Source organism: Artibeus jamaicensis, unplaced genomic scaffold (assembly GCF_021234435.1).
Source record: "Artibeus jamaicensis isolate MK-2021 breed Jamaican fruit bat unplaced genomic scaffold, CSHL_Jam_final contig_399, whole genome shotgun sequence".
Taxonomy (NCBI): Eukaryota; Metazoa; Chordata; class Mammalia; order Chiroptera; family Phyllostomidae; genus Artibeus; species Artibeus jamaicensis.
The window spans coordinates 1,563,506-1,582,220 of record NW_026521816.1 but is presented as its reverse complement, the minus strand read 5'-3'; the positions used below and the strand labels follow the sequence as shown (position 1 = coordinate 1,582,220).

Sequence of the window (18,715 nt, the reverse complement as noted above, 5' to 3'; positions counted from 1 at the left end):
TCAAGCATGTCACCTAGAAGCCACCAAAGCCACTACACAGTGCAGGACAAAAGTCATTGTGTCACACCATCATAGGGGCTGGAGTTGACTGTCACAGCATATTACCCTGTTCATCCTGATGTTGAACAGCCAGTTGTAATCAACTGGAGGAATGCTTTGGAATTAGAGCCCATGCCCTGGTTGAATGACAGAAGTGACAGGGGGAGTAGTTTGGAACTTGTAGGCTCTTAGGTTCAAGAATTTGTGAGAAGATGGAATAGAGAAGGAAAAGCAGATTTGAGGAAAGGGAAGTATAGTTATTTTCTGACATACACTGAAATTGAGGTACCTGCCAGGTGAAGCTATCAGATAGTAAAAAAATTTGTAGTTTAGAAAAGGTCTTGAAGGGCAGAATTAAGACTGTTTGGGCTTCAGCAGTTGGTTGGAAGAGAACCCTATGGGAATGTGTACAAAGAATGAGAAGGGGAGCAGTGATGTTCATGTGAGGGTTAAAGAAAGAGAATCCAGTGGAGGAGGCAAGGGAAGTACTCAGAAGCAAAGGCAGCAAAGAGGCTCAGGAAGGGAGTCTTGTCTACAGTGTCCAGTGCTGATGAGATGTCAAGGAGGAGGAAGGAGCAGGAACACTGGACTGTGCACTGCTGTGACTGAACAGCTGGATTTTGGCAGCAGGAGTAAAGATAGAGGTCAAGGACTTCCTCCAAGATGGAGGTATAGGTGGATGTGCCGTGCCTTCTCACACAACCAAGTTTAGGGACAACTAAATATTAGCATCAGAAAACACAACCAGAACACGGAAAATTGAACTTTTCGGAAGTCCGTTAACAACAAATTCTTCAGCCCGACCGGTAAGGGGCGAAACCGGCGTCTCGTGAGGGGGTTGCACAGGAGGACTCCGTCGGATGGACCCGGGCGCAGAATCCAGACGCACGGGTTCCAAACCCAGGATTGGACCTAGTGAGCGACCGAGCAACCCACCGGGTGAGCGACTGCTGAGGAGACAGTGGGGAGGCGGTGCTGCGTGTTGACTGCGGTTGCCTACCTGCGGGTGAGCGGACAGGCGAGGGAGTGGGCAGTTGGACCGGGACCGGAGGTCCCCGTGGCAAGCGGCAGTAGAGGGCACCGCCATTTCCCCGCTCTGACCACGCCCCCACATACAGAGTCACAACCCAGCGACCTGGGACTCCAAGGCGCCGCTTCTCATATTTAAAGGGCCAGAACAGACCAAAAATGTCGCAGGGAGAACTCAAAGCCCCAGAGATAAATCTAAGCGACGAAGAAATAGCAAAACTCTCAGACGCACAGTTTAAAACACTGGTCATCAGCTTCCTCACAGATCTGGTTGATTATAGCCACAAATTAGAGAAACATATGAAGGCTAAATTAAGGGAAATTAATGGAATTCCACAGGAAACCCATAGAGATGAAAAGGAAACTGGGACTCAAACCAATGGAGTGGACCAGAAGAAAGCAAATAATGGCCAAACAGAAAAGAGTCAAGGAGCAAGAATTCAAAGAAATGAGGAGAGTCTTAGGAACCTCCAGGACATCTTTAAACGCTCCAATATCTGAATTATAGGGGTACCAGAAGGGGGAAAGACACAACCACCAATGGAAAAACTATTTGAACAAATAATAAAAGAACATTTCCCCAATCTGGCAAAGGAAATAGACTTCCAAGAAATCCAAGAAGCCCAGAGAGTACCAAAAAAGTTGGACTCAAGAAGAAACACACCAAGGCATATCATAATTACATTAGCCAAAATTAAAATGAAGGAGAGAATCCTAGAAGCAGCAAGAGCTAAGGGGACAATCACCTACAAAGGAGTCCCCATCAGACTGTCAGCAGATTTCTCAAAAGAGACCTTACAGGCAAGAAGGGGCTGGAAAGAAATATTCCAAGTCATGAAATCTAAAGACCTACAACCAAGATTGCTCTATCCAGCAAAACTTTCATTTAGAATGGAAGGACAGATAAGGTGCTTCTCAGATAAGATCAAATTCAAGGAGTTCATCATCACCAAGCCCTTATTATTGAAATGTTAAAGGGACTTATCCAAGAAAAAGAAGTTAAAGAAACATGAACAGTGAAAGAACAACAAGCTCACAGTTATTAACAACCACACCTAAAACGAAAGCAAACTAAAAGAACAGCTAGATCAGGAGTGGAAATATAGAAATGAAGATCTCAAGGAGGGTTAGCAATAGGGGAGTGGGAGGAGGAGATGGGGGGAGAAGGTACAGAAAATAAGTAGCATAGACAGTAGATAGAAAATAGATGGGGGGGCAAGAATAGCATGGGAAATATAGAACCTAAAGGACTTGAGACACATGGACATAAACTAAAGGGGGGTAATGGTGGGGATGGGGGGGCAGGGTGGAGGGGAATGAAGGGGGAATAGAACAACTGTAACAGCATAATCAATTTTTTAAAAAATTTTAAAAAAATAAAATAAAACTAAAAATGCAAAAAAAAAAAAAAAGATAGAGGTCAGATTACAGAGTGAAGTGTGTCCAACATGTGAAAGTGGAAGTGTGTTTGTGGTAGAGAGAAGAATGAGAGGGGAACTTCGAGCAGTGGTGCTGGAAGAAGACAATGCAGAAGGGAGAAGGAACAATTCCATTCCCATGGCACCCTTCAGGATAGACAGCGGCACCCAGGCAGAGGCAGCAGCTTGCCACTTTTCTTGTAGTCCCCTGCTTCCACATTATCTTACCTTTGCCCTTGGCTTTCAGAACAAAGCATTGGGACCCTAAGTCTAGAGCCTTTAGACTTCCCCATATGGCTATTTGGTACAGAGACCTTCATGAGACCCTGGCTGCTGTCATATGGTACAGTCCAAAAGGAGAAAGTATCACAAATATCAGACTCTCCTACATTTTTTACCCTCCCATCACTGACACAGACAAGCACAAGACGCCTTTCAATTTCAGGCCCCAAATCAAAGCACTCTTCCTTTTCTGTTTTAGAACTCCCTCTTCCCTGCCTGGGCCCTTTAGCTAACTTTATACAGTTGCTACTTTTGTTCTTTATTTTTCATTATAGCTTTTTCTCCCTTTTCAATGTCAACACCAACATTGTCTTACCCTCAAGCCTGTTCTGTAAAGGGCCAGAGAACCTATATTTTAGGCTCTGTGTTTCATTGCATCTTCCTATTCTTTTCATTATTTCTTTGTTTCCTTCTCCCACCCATCCTTTTCTGTCCCCCCCCCCTTTAAAACAACCCTTAAAAATAAATCATTCTTGGTGCAAGAGCCATGTAAAAATGGTTCCATGGGCCATGCTTCGTGTGGCGTTCTGGAGGCAGCATCAGCTGGACAGCTCTGAAAATGGTCCTTTAGCACTATTGCCTCCCTCTGCCTTCCTGACACAAGGGTGTAGGTCCCACATCTAGGCCTTGGGGAACAAGGCAAGTTTCTTAGCCCTCAGTAAACCACTGCCCCTCTGGCCTGCCCTCACAATGAGGCCCATGAAGCAGACCTAAAACCCAGTTGGAGCAGAAGCCCGGCACAGCTCCAGGTCCCCCTGACTGTTTGCTTTACAGCATCCTTGTACACAGGCCTGGCTAATACATCACACCCACCTTTCCTCTCTGACTCAGGTCATTGATGGAGTGGCCCCCAGGATCAGGCTGTTTGAAGGGTGGTGTGGCACCATCACACAGGAGTCTAGGCAGCCAGGAGGAGCTGTAGCACACAGCAATGCTTCTGGCCCTCAGGAGTGGAAACCAATGCTTCCTTGCTATGGGGTCTCTGGTAACCAGCACAGGCCCTGCATGGAGAGAACCATGTTGTATTTCTGTGAAAGCCTCAAGTGACCTCTGTTTGGATCCCAGTAAAGAAAAGAAATGCTAGGGTGACCCACCATCCTGCTGTGACCAGGACTGTCCTGATGTGTGCTCTGAACATCTGGGTCCCAGAGGAGCCCTCAGTCCTGGGTGCACCACAACATGGGATACCTTCCATGGACTCAGGCCTGGGCTCAGTCTGGAGCTGGGGCACATCCTGGAGCATGAGAGAAGGGCTCTGCTGTCTCTGAGACAGACCTGTGAGTTTCTACCTGGCTGTACCACTCATGGGAGGTGGGAGGAGGCTCTAAGGTCTCCAGACCAAGGCTACACCTGAGACCAATCACTTCAGTGACCTGGAAAAGCTGTTTAATCTCCTTTCCTAAAGCCTCAGTTTCCCTATCTGTGAAATGGATCAACATCAGTGCCTCCCAGCTTTCAGGGTGAAGTGAGCAGGGTCATGACTATCCTGAAGGGAACAGTCGGCTGGATTTTTTCAGTCCTCCAGGTGATAATGGTGTGCAGTGAATTCCGGGGGATAGATACTCAGAATTCTCTGGCAGCAGATGTAGGAGGCTGGGGCATTGCACCATATATAGCCTGTCACTGAGGACAGGCCAGCAAGCACTGACAGAAGTAGACATTGGCCCCTGGGAAGGCTAACTGAGCCTAGGCTTCTTCTGAGATAGGACCTGTGACTGCAGGCAGTCTTGAACCCACCCACCCTTACTCACCACAAGCCTCCCAGAATCTTCTGCTTACACCACATCAGAGAGAGACTCTCAGAGCAGAGAGCATTAAGTAGATAGATGAGGCATCCAGAGCACTGAGTGTTGTATCTCACATCTTGGAGCCCATAGCTTATTCCCTGATTCTCTGCACAGCACAAAGAATCACTACAGACAAGACTGACAGGCTCAGCTGAGGAGAGATCTCTGTGTCTGCTCACTTCACCCTATAGCAAGCTAGCCAGGAGGCATCACTATTGCTATTTAACAGACAAGGCAACTGAGGCACTAGGAGAGACTAGACATCTTTTCTGGGTCATGAGGTGCAAGGACCGTGTTGAACTTGGCCTCTAATGACAACTCCATAGGCTCAGAGAGGTTCAGCAACTCTTGGTTAACACTGCTAGTGAGCAGAGTTCTCTCTACCCTACACTGCACACTGTACCAGGTCCAAGACCTGCATTTACAGCTGCTCTCTGCAGGGACTGGCAGGCATCTTCCTATTTCCTCTCCTTTGGCCTGGGGTCATTCCCAAACATTTCACACAAGAGGAAGGGTAAAGTGACATGCATATCCTGGATTTATGCCCACAGCACTCCTTATGGGAGCCAGAGGCAGGGAGAGCCATTGGATGAGCACAGCACTGACATATTACCCACACCATCTGGGCTTGTTTCCTCATGTGTGTGTGAAAATAATTAAAGCTACTGGTTCTCCCTAAGGTGAGGTATGCTACCCAGGGGAGGAAGACTTGGCAGGGGAGGGAAAGCAGCAAAGGAGGGAACAAGAAGAGGCACAGCAGCTGACAGAGGCAGGAGGTGCACCTGACTGGCCCTTAGGTTTTGCCTCACTGCCTGCTGCTAGGACCCTGATCATTTTGTCACAGCTGCTGTGCTTTAGGGCCATTTCTATAGAAACCACAACCTCCACATATCCTTCCCATTTTAAAGGAACACAAAAGACAGCTAGACAAATCAGTGACATTGAGGATCCCAAATTCAGCCACTGAGGCTCCCTTGTCCATTTAGCTCAACCCTGGCATGGCTCAGCCATACCAATGCTGTGTGCATGGCCATGAATATGGGGGTATTTGCTTTTTATATAGCTCATGTTCCTCCACAGGGTTTTAGAATTTAGTTAAATGGCAGCAGGATCGTCTCATGTTGGGTGGCCCTTTCTGTTATGCAGTAATAGGCACACAGGGGTCACATCAGAGCCTGTCTTACAGATGGACTCAGCTGGGGCCACTTACCCAGGCCCTGCACACCAGCCTGGTCAGAAGCAGGCACACAGGCTGGCTCAGCCTATTTGCCCCTCTCCACTCTGGCTGCCAGCTCTTCCAGGGCACACAGGCCAGTTGCTCAGAACTTTCTATAGACTACTGTGCAACTTACAATGAGAGTTTAATAATTATAAATGCCAATAGCCATCATTGTGCTCCAGAGGAAAATTTGAAGGACCCTATGACCCAAGGCCTCACAAAACCCCTTCCCTATGTGGCCTGGGAAGACCTGCATATGCAGGCAAGGGGGAGCACATGAGTAGACAGGGTTGGTCTGGGTTCTAGATGACCAGCCCTGTCATCTCACAGGGGCCCCAAATCCATCCTATTGGTGAAGGCATTCTGTGCCACAGCTTGGATGTACACATCAAATCTTGAGGGCCTGGGAATTTCAAGGGGCTGGTGGGACACTTGCTAGGGTTGGCACTGCCCCATGACCTAGGGAAATGATGAGCCTGGGTATTCCTGCTCTCTGTTCTACAAGCCTGAAACCCATCCCCATGATGCCAGCCTGGCACATGGAGGCCTGTGTGTTGATGAATGCGTGCCTACAACGGGGCTAGATTTTTCCAGGTGCATGATCACAAACCCTACATTTGATCCCCTATCACAGAACACTGGGTCTGAGTCATCTCCCCATAGGAAGTCCAGCCTGGTGAGGAAAAGGATCTATGAGGTGCTGTGGCCATGGCAGGACCTATTGTCTGGCATGCCCTAGTTGCCCTGGGTAAGTCCGTGGGCTACTCCAGGGATGTATATCATAGTGTGATGCCCAAAGTCAGTGAAGTGACAGAGTTAGGAAGGCAGCGTTGGACCAGTGGTAGAGCTGGGGGTGGGTCTCTGGTGTGGCCAACTATAGCCACCACACTGAGGCCTGTAGAAATAGCATGTGGCAGTTCCTCCTTAACTTCTAGCCACTCAGCATCATCCCTTACTACTCCCAACAAATGAATTAAATTGGAACAGAGAGGAGACAGGTGAAAACTGCTTTTCTTGACCTCTTGCCTTTTTTTTATGACATTTATTAAATTCCAGAGCCTGGCCACAAATTTCACTTCGAGTCAAATTGATGGAAAATAGGCCTCAGGGTCCCAGCCGTCTCTAAAATAACCCAATTCAGCACTTTATCTTTGTGACAAAACTGGAGCATGACTTTAAAAAAAATCTCTTCCCTTCCTGCTCTTGGAGCTGAGTACAGGAGAGCCAGACTGCAGAGCACAGACTGTGAATCTCATGGGTTGCTGACACTCATAGGCCCTGCTTGTTTATTTTCAGAACTCCAGGGAACACTGAGGGTGTGAGCTTCAGACTTAGTTCCCACCAACAGCAGGATGTAGAGACCAGATGCTCAGCAGCCCTGGCTGGTTAACTGAAAATAAGGCTGCCTCCCCTCAGTCCTCACCTGTCCCTTATCTGACTGGTGGAAGCAGAACTGGTACCATGAAATAGAAGGTACCTATTAGAATATTGATATAAGGACTAAAAAATGTAGTCAGTTCTCATTCTGAGCTCTAGCTTTTTCACTGTCTGTTGAGAGAAAGGAGTTGGCAAGTGCTAACTCCTAAAAGCATCCTAGCATTAAACCAAGATATTTTCCATAACACCATCAGATAGACTAAATGCAAACTGAGATGGGAGAATGTTATTCAAAGGCTACTGTGTGACAGACCATTGAAAAGCACCTCGCCAAATGCTGACAGTATCAGTTGCATATTTATTCTGTTAGTGACAGGAAGACACCCTTACCAACCTCAGTGGGTCCTGGAGACCAGGCAGTAAGAAGGGAATCATAGTTTACCCCCTAGGGTCTGCTGCCTTGGCCTCCTTCTTGCTAGTTCAGGGGACAGGGTGCTAAGCTCCAAACTGAGGATGGAGCCCTCAGACCCAAGAATGGATACCTAGCTTTTCCCTGTCTGTGCCCCAAGGACATTACCTGGGCAGGAGCACTGCAGGACAGATGAGTCAGGTCCCCGATCCTGGCCGCAGCCCAGGGATCACTGGAGCTGATCAGAACTGGAGCACTGATTTCCATGGAATGCCTGTGGCTGGTGGCCTGTGAGGACCTGTGTGTCACACTGAATATGGTAAAGGAATGGCATTTCTTGATGTTCTTCTTGCTGTCTGCATGCTGTTGAAAGGCACTGACTGCCCCTGTGCTGCTTAAAGTGGGACGTGGGGCCATACTGGCCACTGTGCCGGGGTCAGAGGGCAATGAGGCATGGCAGCCAGATACAGCAGCTGGGCAGAGCTTGTCCATCTCAATAAGCTCCTTGGCAGAGTCGTTGAGCTAAGTGAGAAAGGGAGAAAGAGGGCTTCATTAAATAATGATCACAGGCTACATCCAGCTTTATGAGCTCTTCCAGCCTGCACTCACATTTAAAAATTGACAATGTTTTCAAACTGGTCAGATATTTCTAATAGGGCATCCAATATGAATGGTGTGGTAAAAGCACAACAAAGGGTGACATGCCATCTGAAGATTCTACTGAAACACTTTCCATAGCAGTGGTACTTTCCAAGAGCTGGCTACCACATCTGCCCAATGCAGCCCCAGTCTTTTCCTGGCTGCCAATTTTTGAGGGACCAGAGAGAGAGGAGCAAGAAATGCCCAACAACCGTCCAACATTCACCATGACAACAGGTTCCTGGCCTACCTTGTACCATCTAGTCACTCAGGTAGGAGAATTCAAGGCATGTGACCATAACGCACTTTCTAACCACTGGTGATGCAGGTGGCAGGTAAGTGCGTCCATGTGAATAGGAGCCATGGGTATTCTTTTGGGTAAGAGCCTGCAGCAGGATGCCAAGACCCAGGGCTACCCTGACTCTGACCCATGAGGAGTCAATACTGCCTTATTTCCAGCAATTTACAAGGACTCAGGGCACAACTCCTTCCCTGCTCTCATACCTACACCACAAAATAGCAGGTGCCCTTACAGAGAAGAGTTTGATCCTGCTTGAGTCCACACCAGCCTGTGGTAACTGGGTGTTACTACTCCAGAGACCATGCTGGAAATGTGTGGAGGATGAAGGGGCTCTTGGAGGAGAGGGGTCTTGTATTCCTGTTAGGGGTCAGGCAGGGCCTCTGGTTAGATGAAGGGTCAATTCATCTTCCAGGAGCCAGAGTATGCCCCTTCCTATACTTGGAGCAAGTTTTCCATTCAAGGTGTATGGCAGAGCCCCTTCCTTCTGGAGCTGCACTTGGCTCAACCTAACTTCATACCTAAAGGTATGAAGAAATACCTTTACAGTATTTGAAGAAATGAAGCAGAGGGAGCCAGTTTGTTCAGTGTGGCCAGGAAGAAAATGTGGTATGAGAATGTGCTTGGGACCAGCTCCACTAGATAGGTTAGAAAAATTCTATTATGCTAGATAAATGTCTGTAGAATCGTATTCTTTCTCCCTCATCTTTTCAGAGGTAGCAGGAGAAACAAAGTGCATGCCAGCTAGCCCCCTGGGACATACCTCAGGAAGCATGAAGTTAAGCAGGAGGGAACTTGAGTCATTGTTTTTTGTTTTCTTCTCACCTGACAGAAAGGGTGTGAGAGTCACGGCTTGAGCAGGCCTGGCACACACCCTGTCCTGCATGACTAGCCTGTGCTGGTGTTGGGAAGCAGAGGCCACACTGATACACCAGCAGGGTGGGTGCCCTGCCCAGCTTCTCAATGGATCCAGCAGGCAGCTGGATCAGACAGTGGCCAGAGCACATGCCAGCACAATGGTTGCTGGGTTCGTAAGGTGGGCTGCAGCACCATTCCTGTGCTCAATTTTTATTTTTCCAGATGTCACATTCCTAAATTTCTAGCCTTGGACATAAGCTCTGTGTGGTCTCCAGGGGAAAATTTTCCCTGACCAATGGGTCTTAAGTCCAGAGACCCAGAGTTTCAGTGTCTAGGCAGAGCCAGCTGCCACATGCCACCCCCCAGCAGGTCTCCACATAATTACCATGGGGTCAGAAGTGATACCTGTTTAGGGCATGGGATGGGAGTCAGAGTGGTCATGACTATACCCACACTCACAGTTTTGTTTTACCAGGTGGGACTATGGCATGTAGTGTCCAGGGAAGAGACCATCAAGGTCAGTGGTGATGGACAGTGAAAGAGAAGTAAGGCACATGAAAGACTAACCTCCCATCTTTACCCTTTGGCTAAGCTGTGCTGCTTTGGGAGCAAGGGAGTACTCAGGGTGCAAACCATGTCCTATGTGCTCCCCTGCCTCCCCTGTTATTTCAGTACACAGTTTCCCCTGCCCCAGGCCACTTCCCAGGGGAGTGGAACAGGTAAGGGAGGTTTTCAAGGTCAGTTCCTGACTCCTTTCCTCTGCACTCACTGCCAAGGTCAGCCCCCTGTCTAAGAGGTCAGGGGAAAGGCAGTACACAGGACCCTGTGGAATACCAAAATATCTGCAAGCTAGGGCAGGTGGGTGGATGAGGAGACCAGAAAGAGGCAAAGACCATGCAGTGCAGAGTTCAGTGCTAAGGGTAAAGCACAGCTCAAGATGCCAGTTTAGAGAAGGGGTGAATCAGCAGAGGTTACTGTGCAGGGGCAGTTTGAAGCTTGGGGAATGAACTAAGCAGAATCTGGAATGATGCATAGGAATCTGATGGGAGCAGAAAGAGCAAGTATGGCAAGGAAATCAACAAAGGCAGGAGGCCTTTGCAAGCAGGTAACGGCAACCTGGAGCCATACCCATGTCCTTGGCTGAGCCTGGAATATGGGCTGGAACCAGGTGGTGGCTAGGCCAGGGAGGTCCATGCCAACATGCAATGGAGTCTGGCTTCAGGACTGGGGTGGAAAATTTCCTTAGCCCTGTGCCATGGAGGAAAACACCAGGTTCTTGCTTAGAGTACACCACTAAGGTATGCCACTGCTAGCATTTTGATAACTTAAAAAAAAAAAAAGACAAAGCTCCACTGAATTGAATCAATAAGAACACAGATATGTCATCTCTATAAGGCCAAGTTGATCACACACATGGATGTTTTCAGAAGGCCCTTGTCTGGGCTACCAGCATTTTCATTACAACACTTGTCTTTCAGAGGGAGATTATAAAAAACTCACTCCAAGCCCCCAAACGCATGATTTAATTCCAGGATCATTTACTTTGAAATACTTCGTCTAACCAGGTTCTACTGTTTTACTCTATTTTATGCTTTTCACTTGCTTCCTCAACAGTCCTAGCTCAAAGAGCACAGAAGCACCTGTTCCTTCTCACAGCCCTGCATGGGGATCTCCAAAGTCAGACTCCTGGACCCCAGTATTCTGTGCTTACCCTACAGGGCCAGGAGCAAAACAGAAAAGCAGGAAGACACAATGCTCCTTATTTATGGGTATCATAATATGGTCTAAACATTACTCATCATATGTCTCCACTTGGAAGGTAATTATGTAGAAATTATGTGCTCAAGGATGAACTAAAATAATTCCATTTCCCCCCAAAGCAGTGGACCTATCTCACTTAGTTCTACCATTACTCTGTTGAGTCAGTATTAGAAATTCCATTCTCAAAACTTGGAAATCCAGGCACTGACAGGTCAGGTGTCTGCACATCCAGAACACAGAGAGCCATAAAGAAGTTGAGCACAGCTATCAAAAGGACTGTGTTGTCTGGTCCTGTAGCAGTGCTGTCTGTTCCCCTGTTTGCCATGCAGCCCAACACACAGCACATGTCAGTCCTCAACATGTGTTCCGGGGGCTGCTTCAAATAACCACACTGCCCTTTCCCTCTCCATGGAGAACCAGGGTGCAGGGGCATCATGCTTCTCTCACTCATGTCTTAACAATCCAAAGCCCACTGTGGGTGCTAACAATGAGGGACAATACATTTCCATTGAATATAATACTTTTAAGAAACCATAGGAAAAATAAGAATTTCTGCTTCCACAGTGGTGTATTCTCAACATTTCATCATGGCCCTAGAGCCTATAACATCTTTGCATCAGGCAAGAGAACTTTCAGTGAAAGGACTACTAATTAAACAAACAATTCAGTTTTGTCATCTTTACTTGAATTGCTGCTGGTGGCAAGTGATATCTTATTGGAGATAGAGATGATAGAAGAAAGACAGAAAGGAAGGAAGGAAGGAAGGAGAAGGAAGGAAGGAAGGAAGGAAGGAAGGAAGGAAGGAAGGAAGGAAGGAAGGAAGGAAGGAAGGGAGGGAGGAAAAAGAGAGAGGGAAAGAAAGAAAGAAAGAAAGAAAGAAAGAAAGAAAGAAAGAAAGAAAGAAAGAAAGAAAGAAAGAAAGAAAGAAAGAAAGAAAGAAAGAAAGAAAGAAAGAAAGAAAAGGAAAGAAGGAAGGAAGGAAGGAAGGAAGGAAGGAAGGAAGGAAGGAAGGAAGAAAGAAAGAAAGAAAGAAAGAAAGAAAGAAAGAAAGAAAGAAAGAAAGAAAGAAAGAAAGAAAGAAAGAAAGAAAGAAAGGAAAGAAGGAAGGAAGGATGGAAGGAAGAAAGGAAGGAAGGAAGGAAGGAAGGAAGGAAGGAAGGAAGGAAGGAAGGAAGGAAGAAAGAAAGAAAGAAAGAAAGAAAGAAAGAAAGAAAGAAAGAAAGAAAGAAAGAAAGAAAGAAAGAAAGAGAGAGAGAGAAGGAAAGAAAATTACCTAGTAATTGACCACCCATGCCTGGAGACCTTGGGTTGCTAGACTTTGACAAGTGCTGTAGAAATGCTTCATCTCTAGGACTTGGTTCCAGAGAACAAAGTTCACTTGTCTAGGGAAGCTGCCATGTTACATGAGGCTAGGAATGGGTCTAGCAGATGGCACCATCAATGGTGTCCAAGTTGGAAAGCCTTTCTCTGGGTGCATACATCTACACCACATGGGCCCATTATTGCAGGACACCTGCACCTACCAACATCTTCCCATGGCAGTGGCTCCTGTTCAGAGCAGCCATAATTTCCCATTATATCCTACTCCAACTGAGGGAACCAGATAGCTCTGCTTTTCCCTGAGCAGGTGCTGCAGCCCTGCCTCATAGGACCAGGAGAATATTTGGGGATAGCTGAGGAGACAATGAACAAACACCTGGGAGGTTTCCCCCTCCTTTCTCCCAACCAGAATAGTAGATCATGCTGTGAGTAGTGGCTGACTGGCAACTGCGAAGGGGTGGACAAGAGCTTCCTGCCTTAGGATGCTCCCCTCTCTCAGCCAAGACACTTATCTGAGAATGAACAGGTGCTGCTGCTCCATCCACATATGGGGTCACCTGATTTGTATCTCAAGTGTGTACCTCCAGCCCATACAGACAGCACACTCAGGCAGACTATACCTTCATTATCCATGAAACTCTAAAACCAGTGATTAACCAATATATCCAATAACTCCAATTTTGATTGTTTTTTTAATGAAAATAGAAGATATTTTCAACTTCCATACAAAATGGGAACAAAGCGGTAGTCCCAATGTTTAAACATCTTAATGAATTTGTTCAATTATCAGAGGATTGTTTATCCACTACAAGTCTTGCTCCCTCTTGCTCTGCAGGACCCTCTGATGAGCCAGCTCATAGTCACATACTCCTGGGGACATGGCATCAGATGGGCCAGGCCAGCTCAGTCAGACACATTTTCCTCCACCATGGGTCCAGTCTTGGCAATGGGAGTGTAACTGTCAGCCAAGGTCACTCCCCTGTCAGGGATTCTGTGTACTGCCTCTGTGGCTTAGTGACCCTCTTTTCAAGATTTTGTTTCACCAACTTTATTAGCTAAGGTATGATATTATTCCACAACCACTCTTTCTTCCAACCATAGAAATATCTAGAAAAGTTAGAAGAATTAGTGTTCCTTCTTTCCACTGTTTAAAAAGTTCGACAAGTGGCCTGTTGGAGTTGGTTGTAGCATTCCAGGTGCATCTGAATTTGGGGATCGGGTTGAATAAAGAAGGCTCTCTCACAGCAGCTTACATAAGCCATGACACCCCCTTGGGGGGCCTGAGGCCAGATGGAATTTTGGTGCTTGGTCTGGAAAAGTGCCAGACCAGGGGGCCAGTGCAAAGAACGGTTGCTCAGAAACCACTATTCTGATTGAGTTCTGATTGAGAGGACTTTAAACTGAATGTGTGTAGGAAGACTTTTTTAAAAAGGGATACAATTGGGAAACCAGACATAAAGGATTATATCAGATAAAACATGAAAGGAAGGATACTGGGGTGAGAGGTTTCCAGCAGTTCTCAAGAAAAATAACAGTAAATAAAGGGGCACAGTTACTCCTCCATCCTAGCCCAGAGGGAAGAAGTCCAATCTCAACACATCTGCAACAAGGAGCAAATATAGCTTGTGAGTGAGAACTGAGTGATGGAAGCAGCTCCTTTCATGGAAATTCAGGAAGGCAAGGGATAGGCATGCTGGAGAGCAAGTGCTCATGGTTTAAAAAAGGACATCATTTGAATCTTTTCAAGGACAAACCATTCAGACAACAAACCTCTTCTGAGCATGTACTATGTGCAGGACTGTGTTCTAGGCACTAGGACCACAGCAATAACACAAGAGCCAGTGTGGACCTACTTACTCAGGTTGCTTGTTAAAGATGCAGATTCTGGTTCAATAGGCTTGGGACATTGCTCAAGTTTTTACATTTCTATAAGTTCCCAGAAGACAAAGCAGCTGCTCGGGACAGATCCCATTTGAGTCATGAGCCTCTAGAACACCGCTTTGTAACTTTGCCTTCTCTTGACCCACCAAATATCCATATGATCAAAGACAGCAGTTTCTGCTTGGTATTTCCTTTAATACAGGATGGGTTCACCACATTAGCCTGTTACTCAGAGTGTCACAAACTCAAGAGCAGATGAAGAATGTCCTTCACCTGCTTGAAACATTTGTCAGAAGAAATCTCAGGATCTTCCCACTTCAGTACAGATAGGCTGGCAAAGACAGCTGAGCTGCATCAATGAATGCTTCTTGGTTGTAAAACACTTCAGTTTGTACAAGACTAAACTACTAGCAGAGGGTGGGCAAGAACAGAATGATTTCTTTTTAATTCTGGCACCCCTATTTTCCTCCTTAAAGGTCATTCCTGAAACACAGCTACATACAGACTTTGATGAGAAAAGCTACCAAAATAAGGTAAGTGACCTGGTTATGACCACCAGCCAAACACATCTGAGATCTACATTCATCACCACAAAGGCTCACCTGACTCTTATACCAACCTCCCGAGGTGATATTAACATAGCAATTTTACAGATGAGGAAACTGAGACTCAGAGAGTTTAAGTCATTTGTTCCAAATCACACAACTTACCAAGCAGCACTGTCACTACCACTCACACCTTTTAGCACATCACATTGCATCTGCTATCATTGCTTTTACTGCATTGTAATCTTGCTACATCTTTAGGTTAAAAAATTCATGTACCCATTGAGGTACAGCTCTGTCTTTGGCAATTGAACAGGTTGGGTTCACTTCACATATTCAAATGTCGGTCTTTAAAAGTCAGACCAAATATTTGGCATGAAAATTAGGTAAGGCAAATTCTCACAATGGGAGGACTCCAGCTACAGTTACTGAGGGTAGAAGCCCATTTATGTTTCTTCCTTTGATTTTGATTATGCAGCAGTGACCTCACAGCCGTTAACAATCCCAAACTTTTATTTACTGAGGACATTGAACTACAGACATTTGTAATGCCATGTGCCAACATTGTCCTGCTGTTCAATTCATTCAAAGAATACTTGTTGTGCACCTTCTGAGGCTATTTCCATCCCCACAAAGTGGTAAGCAATGTGAGAGCACAATGGACAAACCCGGACAAAAGGTTATAGTAACTGGCTGCTGGAAAGCCCTGAGTGAACCCTCACCTTACCCAATACAGGGGAGGTGCCTCTTTTCCATTCTGTCCTCTCCAGGTTTTCCCTTGATGCCTTGCTCTTCCCTTCAGGATGACTGAATATAAAGGGCAGGCTCTAGTTATGTTACCAAAGTGGGCTGGCAAACTGAGGCAATTATTCATAAAACTGAGGTTTAAAATAAAAAATATCCAGCAGTTAAAATTAATGAGAAAACAATTCCATTCACAACTGCGTCAAAAAATACTGAGGAAAAAATTTAACCAAGAAGGTCAAAGACCTCTACCCAGAAAACTATAAGACAATGAGGAAAAAAATGAAGGAGATGCCAAGATACAGCGCTTATGGATTGAGAGAATTAACTTTTGCTAAAATGTCCATACTACTCAAAGCAATCTCTAGAGATTCAGTGCAATCCCTAACAAAGTAACAATGGCATTTTTCATAGAGCTAGACCAACTAACCCTAAAATTTATGTGGAACTACAAAAGATCCTAAATAACTATAGCAATCTTGACAAAGAAGAACAATGTTTTTCTATGCAGCAGAAAGAAAGAAGGAGCTCCTACCCTTTGCAACAGCATGGATGGAACTGGAAAGCATTATGCTGAGTGAAATATGCCAGAAAGTGAAGGACAAATACCATATGATCTCACCTTTAACAGGAACCTACAAAACAAAACAAACAAGCAAGCAAAATATAACCCAAGACACTGAAATATAGAACAGGCTGACAGTGACCAGAGGAGTGAGGGGAGGGAATTTCAGGGGAAAAGGGGAAGAGTTTACAGGAACAAGTATAAAGAACACATGGACAAAAACTAAGAGGGGTGGAAATGGAAGGGAGGTGGGAGCACTGGGGGGGATGAGCTGAGATGGGAGTAAAAGACAGAAAACTGTACTTGAACAACAATTAAAATAAATAAACTTTAAAAAAAAAACAATGTTGGAGGGATCACACTACCTGATATCACACTATACTACAGAGCTATAGTAATCAAAACAGCATTTCAGTGGCATAAAAACAGACACATAGATCAATGGAACAGACCAGAAAAACAAGAAATGAACCCATTCCTATATGATCAATTAATGTATAACAAATGAAGCAAGAATATTCAATGGGTTAAAGACAGTCTTTTCGATAATGATAGTGGGAAAACTGGACAGATACATCCCCCCAAAATGAAGCTAAACCATATACAACCACTCTCCATAACAGACTTAAATGTAAGGCCAGAAACCACGACACTTCTAAAACAAAGGCAATAAAGTTGTAGATGTTACCCTTAACAATATTTTTTGATACATCAACTTGGACAAGGTAAACAAACAAACAGGACTACATCCAATACTAAGATTTGCACAGCGAAAGAAATTATCAACAAAATGAAAAGAAGACCTATTGAATGGAAGAAAATACTTACCAATATTACACCCGATAAAGTTAATCTATAAACTACATAAGGAATTCATACAACTTAATAGTAAAAAAAACCCAAGTGACCTGATAAAAAATGGGAAGAGGATCTAAAGAGACATTTCTGCAAAGAGGACATAAATATGGCCAATAGACATCTGAAAAGATGCTAAACATCACTAATCATCACTGAAATGCAAATTAAAACCACAATGATATATTGCCTCACAGCCATCAAAATGGCTATCATTAATAAAACCATAAACAACAAATGCTGGTGAGGATGTGGAGAAAAGGGAACCCTCATGCACTGTTGGTGGGAATGCAAATTGTTACAGCCACCATGGAAAACAGTATGGAGGTTCCTCAAAAGTTAAAAAATAGAACTACCATATGATTCAGCAAACCCACTTCTGGATATTTATTCAGAGAAATCAAAACATTATTTTGAAAAGACATATGCACACCTAGGTTCACTGAAGCAGTATTATGATAACCAAAATATGGAAGCAAATAAAGTGTCTGTCAGTAGATGAATGAATAAATCAGTGGTGGCACATACATACAATGGAATATTACTTGGCCATTAAAATAAATGAAACCTTGCCATTTAGGACAACATGGATGCACCTGGAGGGTATTATGCTAATGAAGTTAAGTCAGACAGAGAAAGACAAATAGCACGTGATTTCACTTATATGTGGAATCTAAAGAATACAATAAGCGGACAAACAAAACAGAAACAGACTAATAGATACAGAGAGCAAACTGATGGTTGCCAGATGAGAGAGGGGTTGGGGATTGCATGAAAAAGATGAAAGAATTAAGATGTACAAGTTGCAAGTTATAAAAACAGTTGCAGGACTGTAAAATGCAGCATCAGGAATATAGTCAATAAGATAGTGATAACTATGTATGATATATGGGTGCTGGACTTAACAGTGTGATCACTTCATAAGTTATATAAATGTCTAATCACTATGTTGAACAACTGAAACTAATATTGTATATTGACAGTAGTTGAAAAATAATTTTTTAAAAAACTGATGAAAGTATAGGCCTGAACTGCACAGACAGTTGTCTAGTCATGCATGTGAAAACTGAGGGAGTATAGGCAAGGGTTTTAAAAGAAATGATGCCTGAAGATGCAAGAACAGTGGATGTTACACTCACTTCTTCCAAGGAACAAGCTGGAATTACACCTAAAATATATAGCGATCACCCTGAATAACCAACTGAAGATTAGTTGAAGAGGTCTTAGGACCAGTGATTTATAGAAGAAGCCACATCAAGACTAGTAGGAAGAGTGGAGATGCCAAAAGGGTTGGCCCCACTCCCAGAGGTGGCAGCTGAGATTCTGGAGGGATATCTCAGTGCAAAGGTTCCCCTTGAGGTGCTTAGGGTCTCAACCCCATGCCAGGCTCCCCAGCCCAGAACACCAGAGCCAGTAAGATGTGTCCACATAACAACTGGCTGTGAAAATGAGCAGGGATTCTGTTTCCCAGGGAGAGACAGGACTTCGCTAGAGACAAACACACCCCATATTAAAGGGCCCATGTACAAAATCTCATTCACAGTTACTCACTCTGGGAGTGAGGGCAGACTGGATTAGAGTTGTGTGAGGAGAACCTGGGGTTTGTACTCTGGTTAGGGAGCTGAGGAGACAGCTGCTGGGGCCCCAGTGCTGAGTCACTTTTTGGCATTGCATAGGCACCAACTTCCT

At 45.1% G+C, this 18,715-nt stretch overlaps 1 protein-coding gene across 1 annotated transcript in view; it reads right to left on the bottom strand.

The window, feature by feature from the left end:
- SH3RF3 (SH3 domain containing ring finger 3) overlaps positions 1-18,715 on the bottom strand; it is a 191,474-nt gene that overhangs the window by 104,027 nt on the left and 68,732 nt on the right. The window contains 1 exon segment of the mRNA XM_053665267.1: positions 7,729-8,082. Within this exon segment, the coding sequence (XP_053521242.1) occupies positions 7,729-8,082 (354 nt within the window).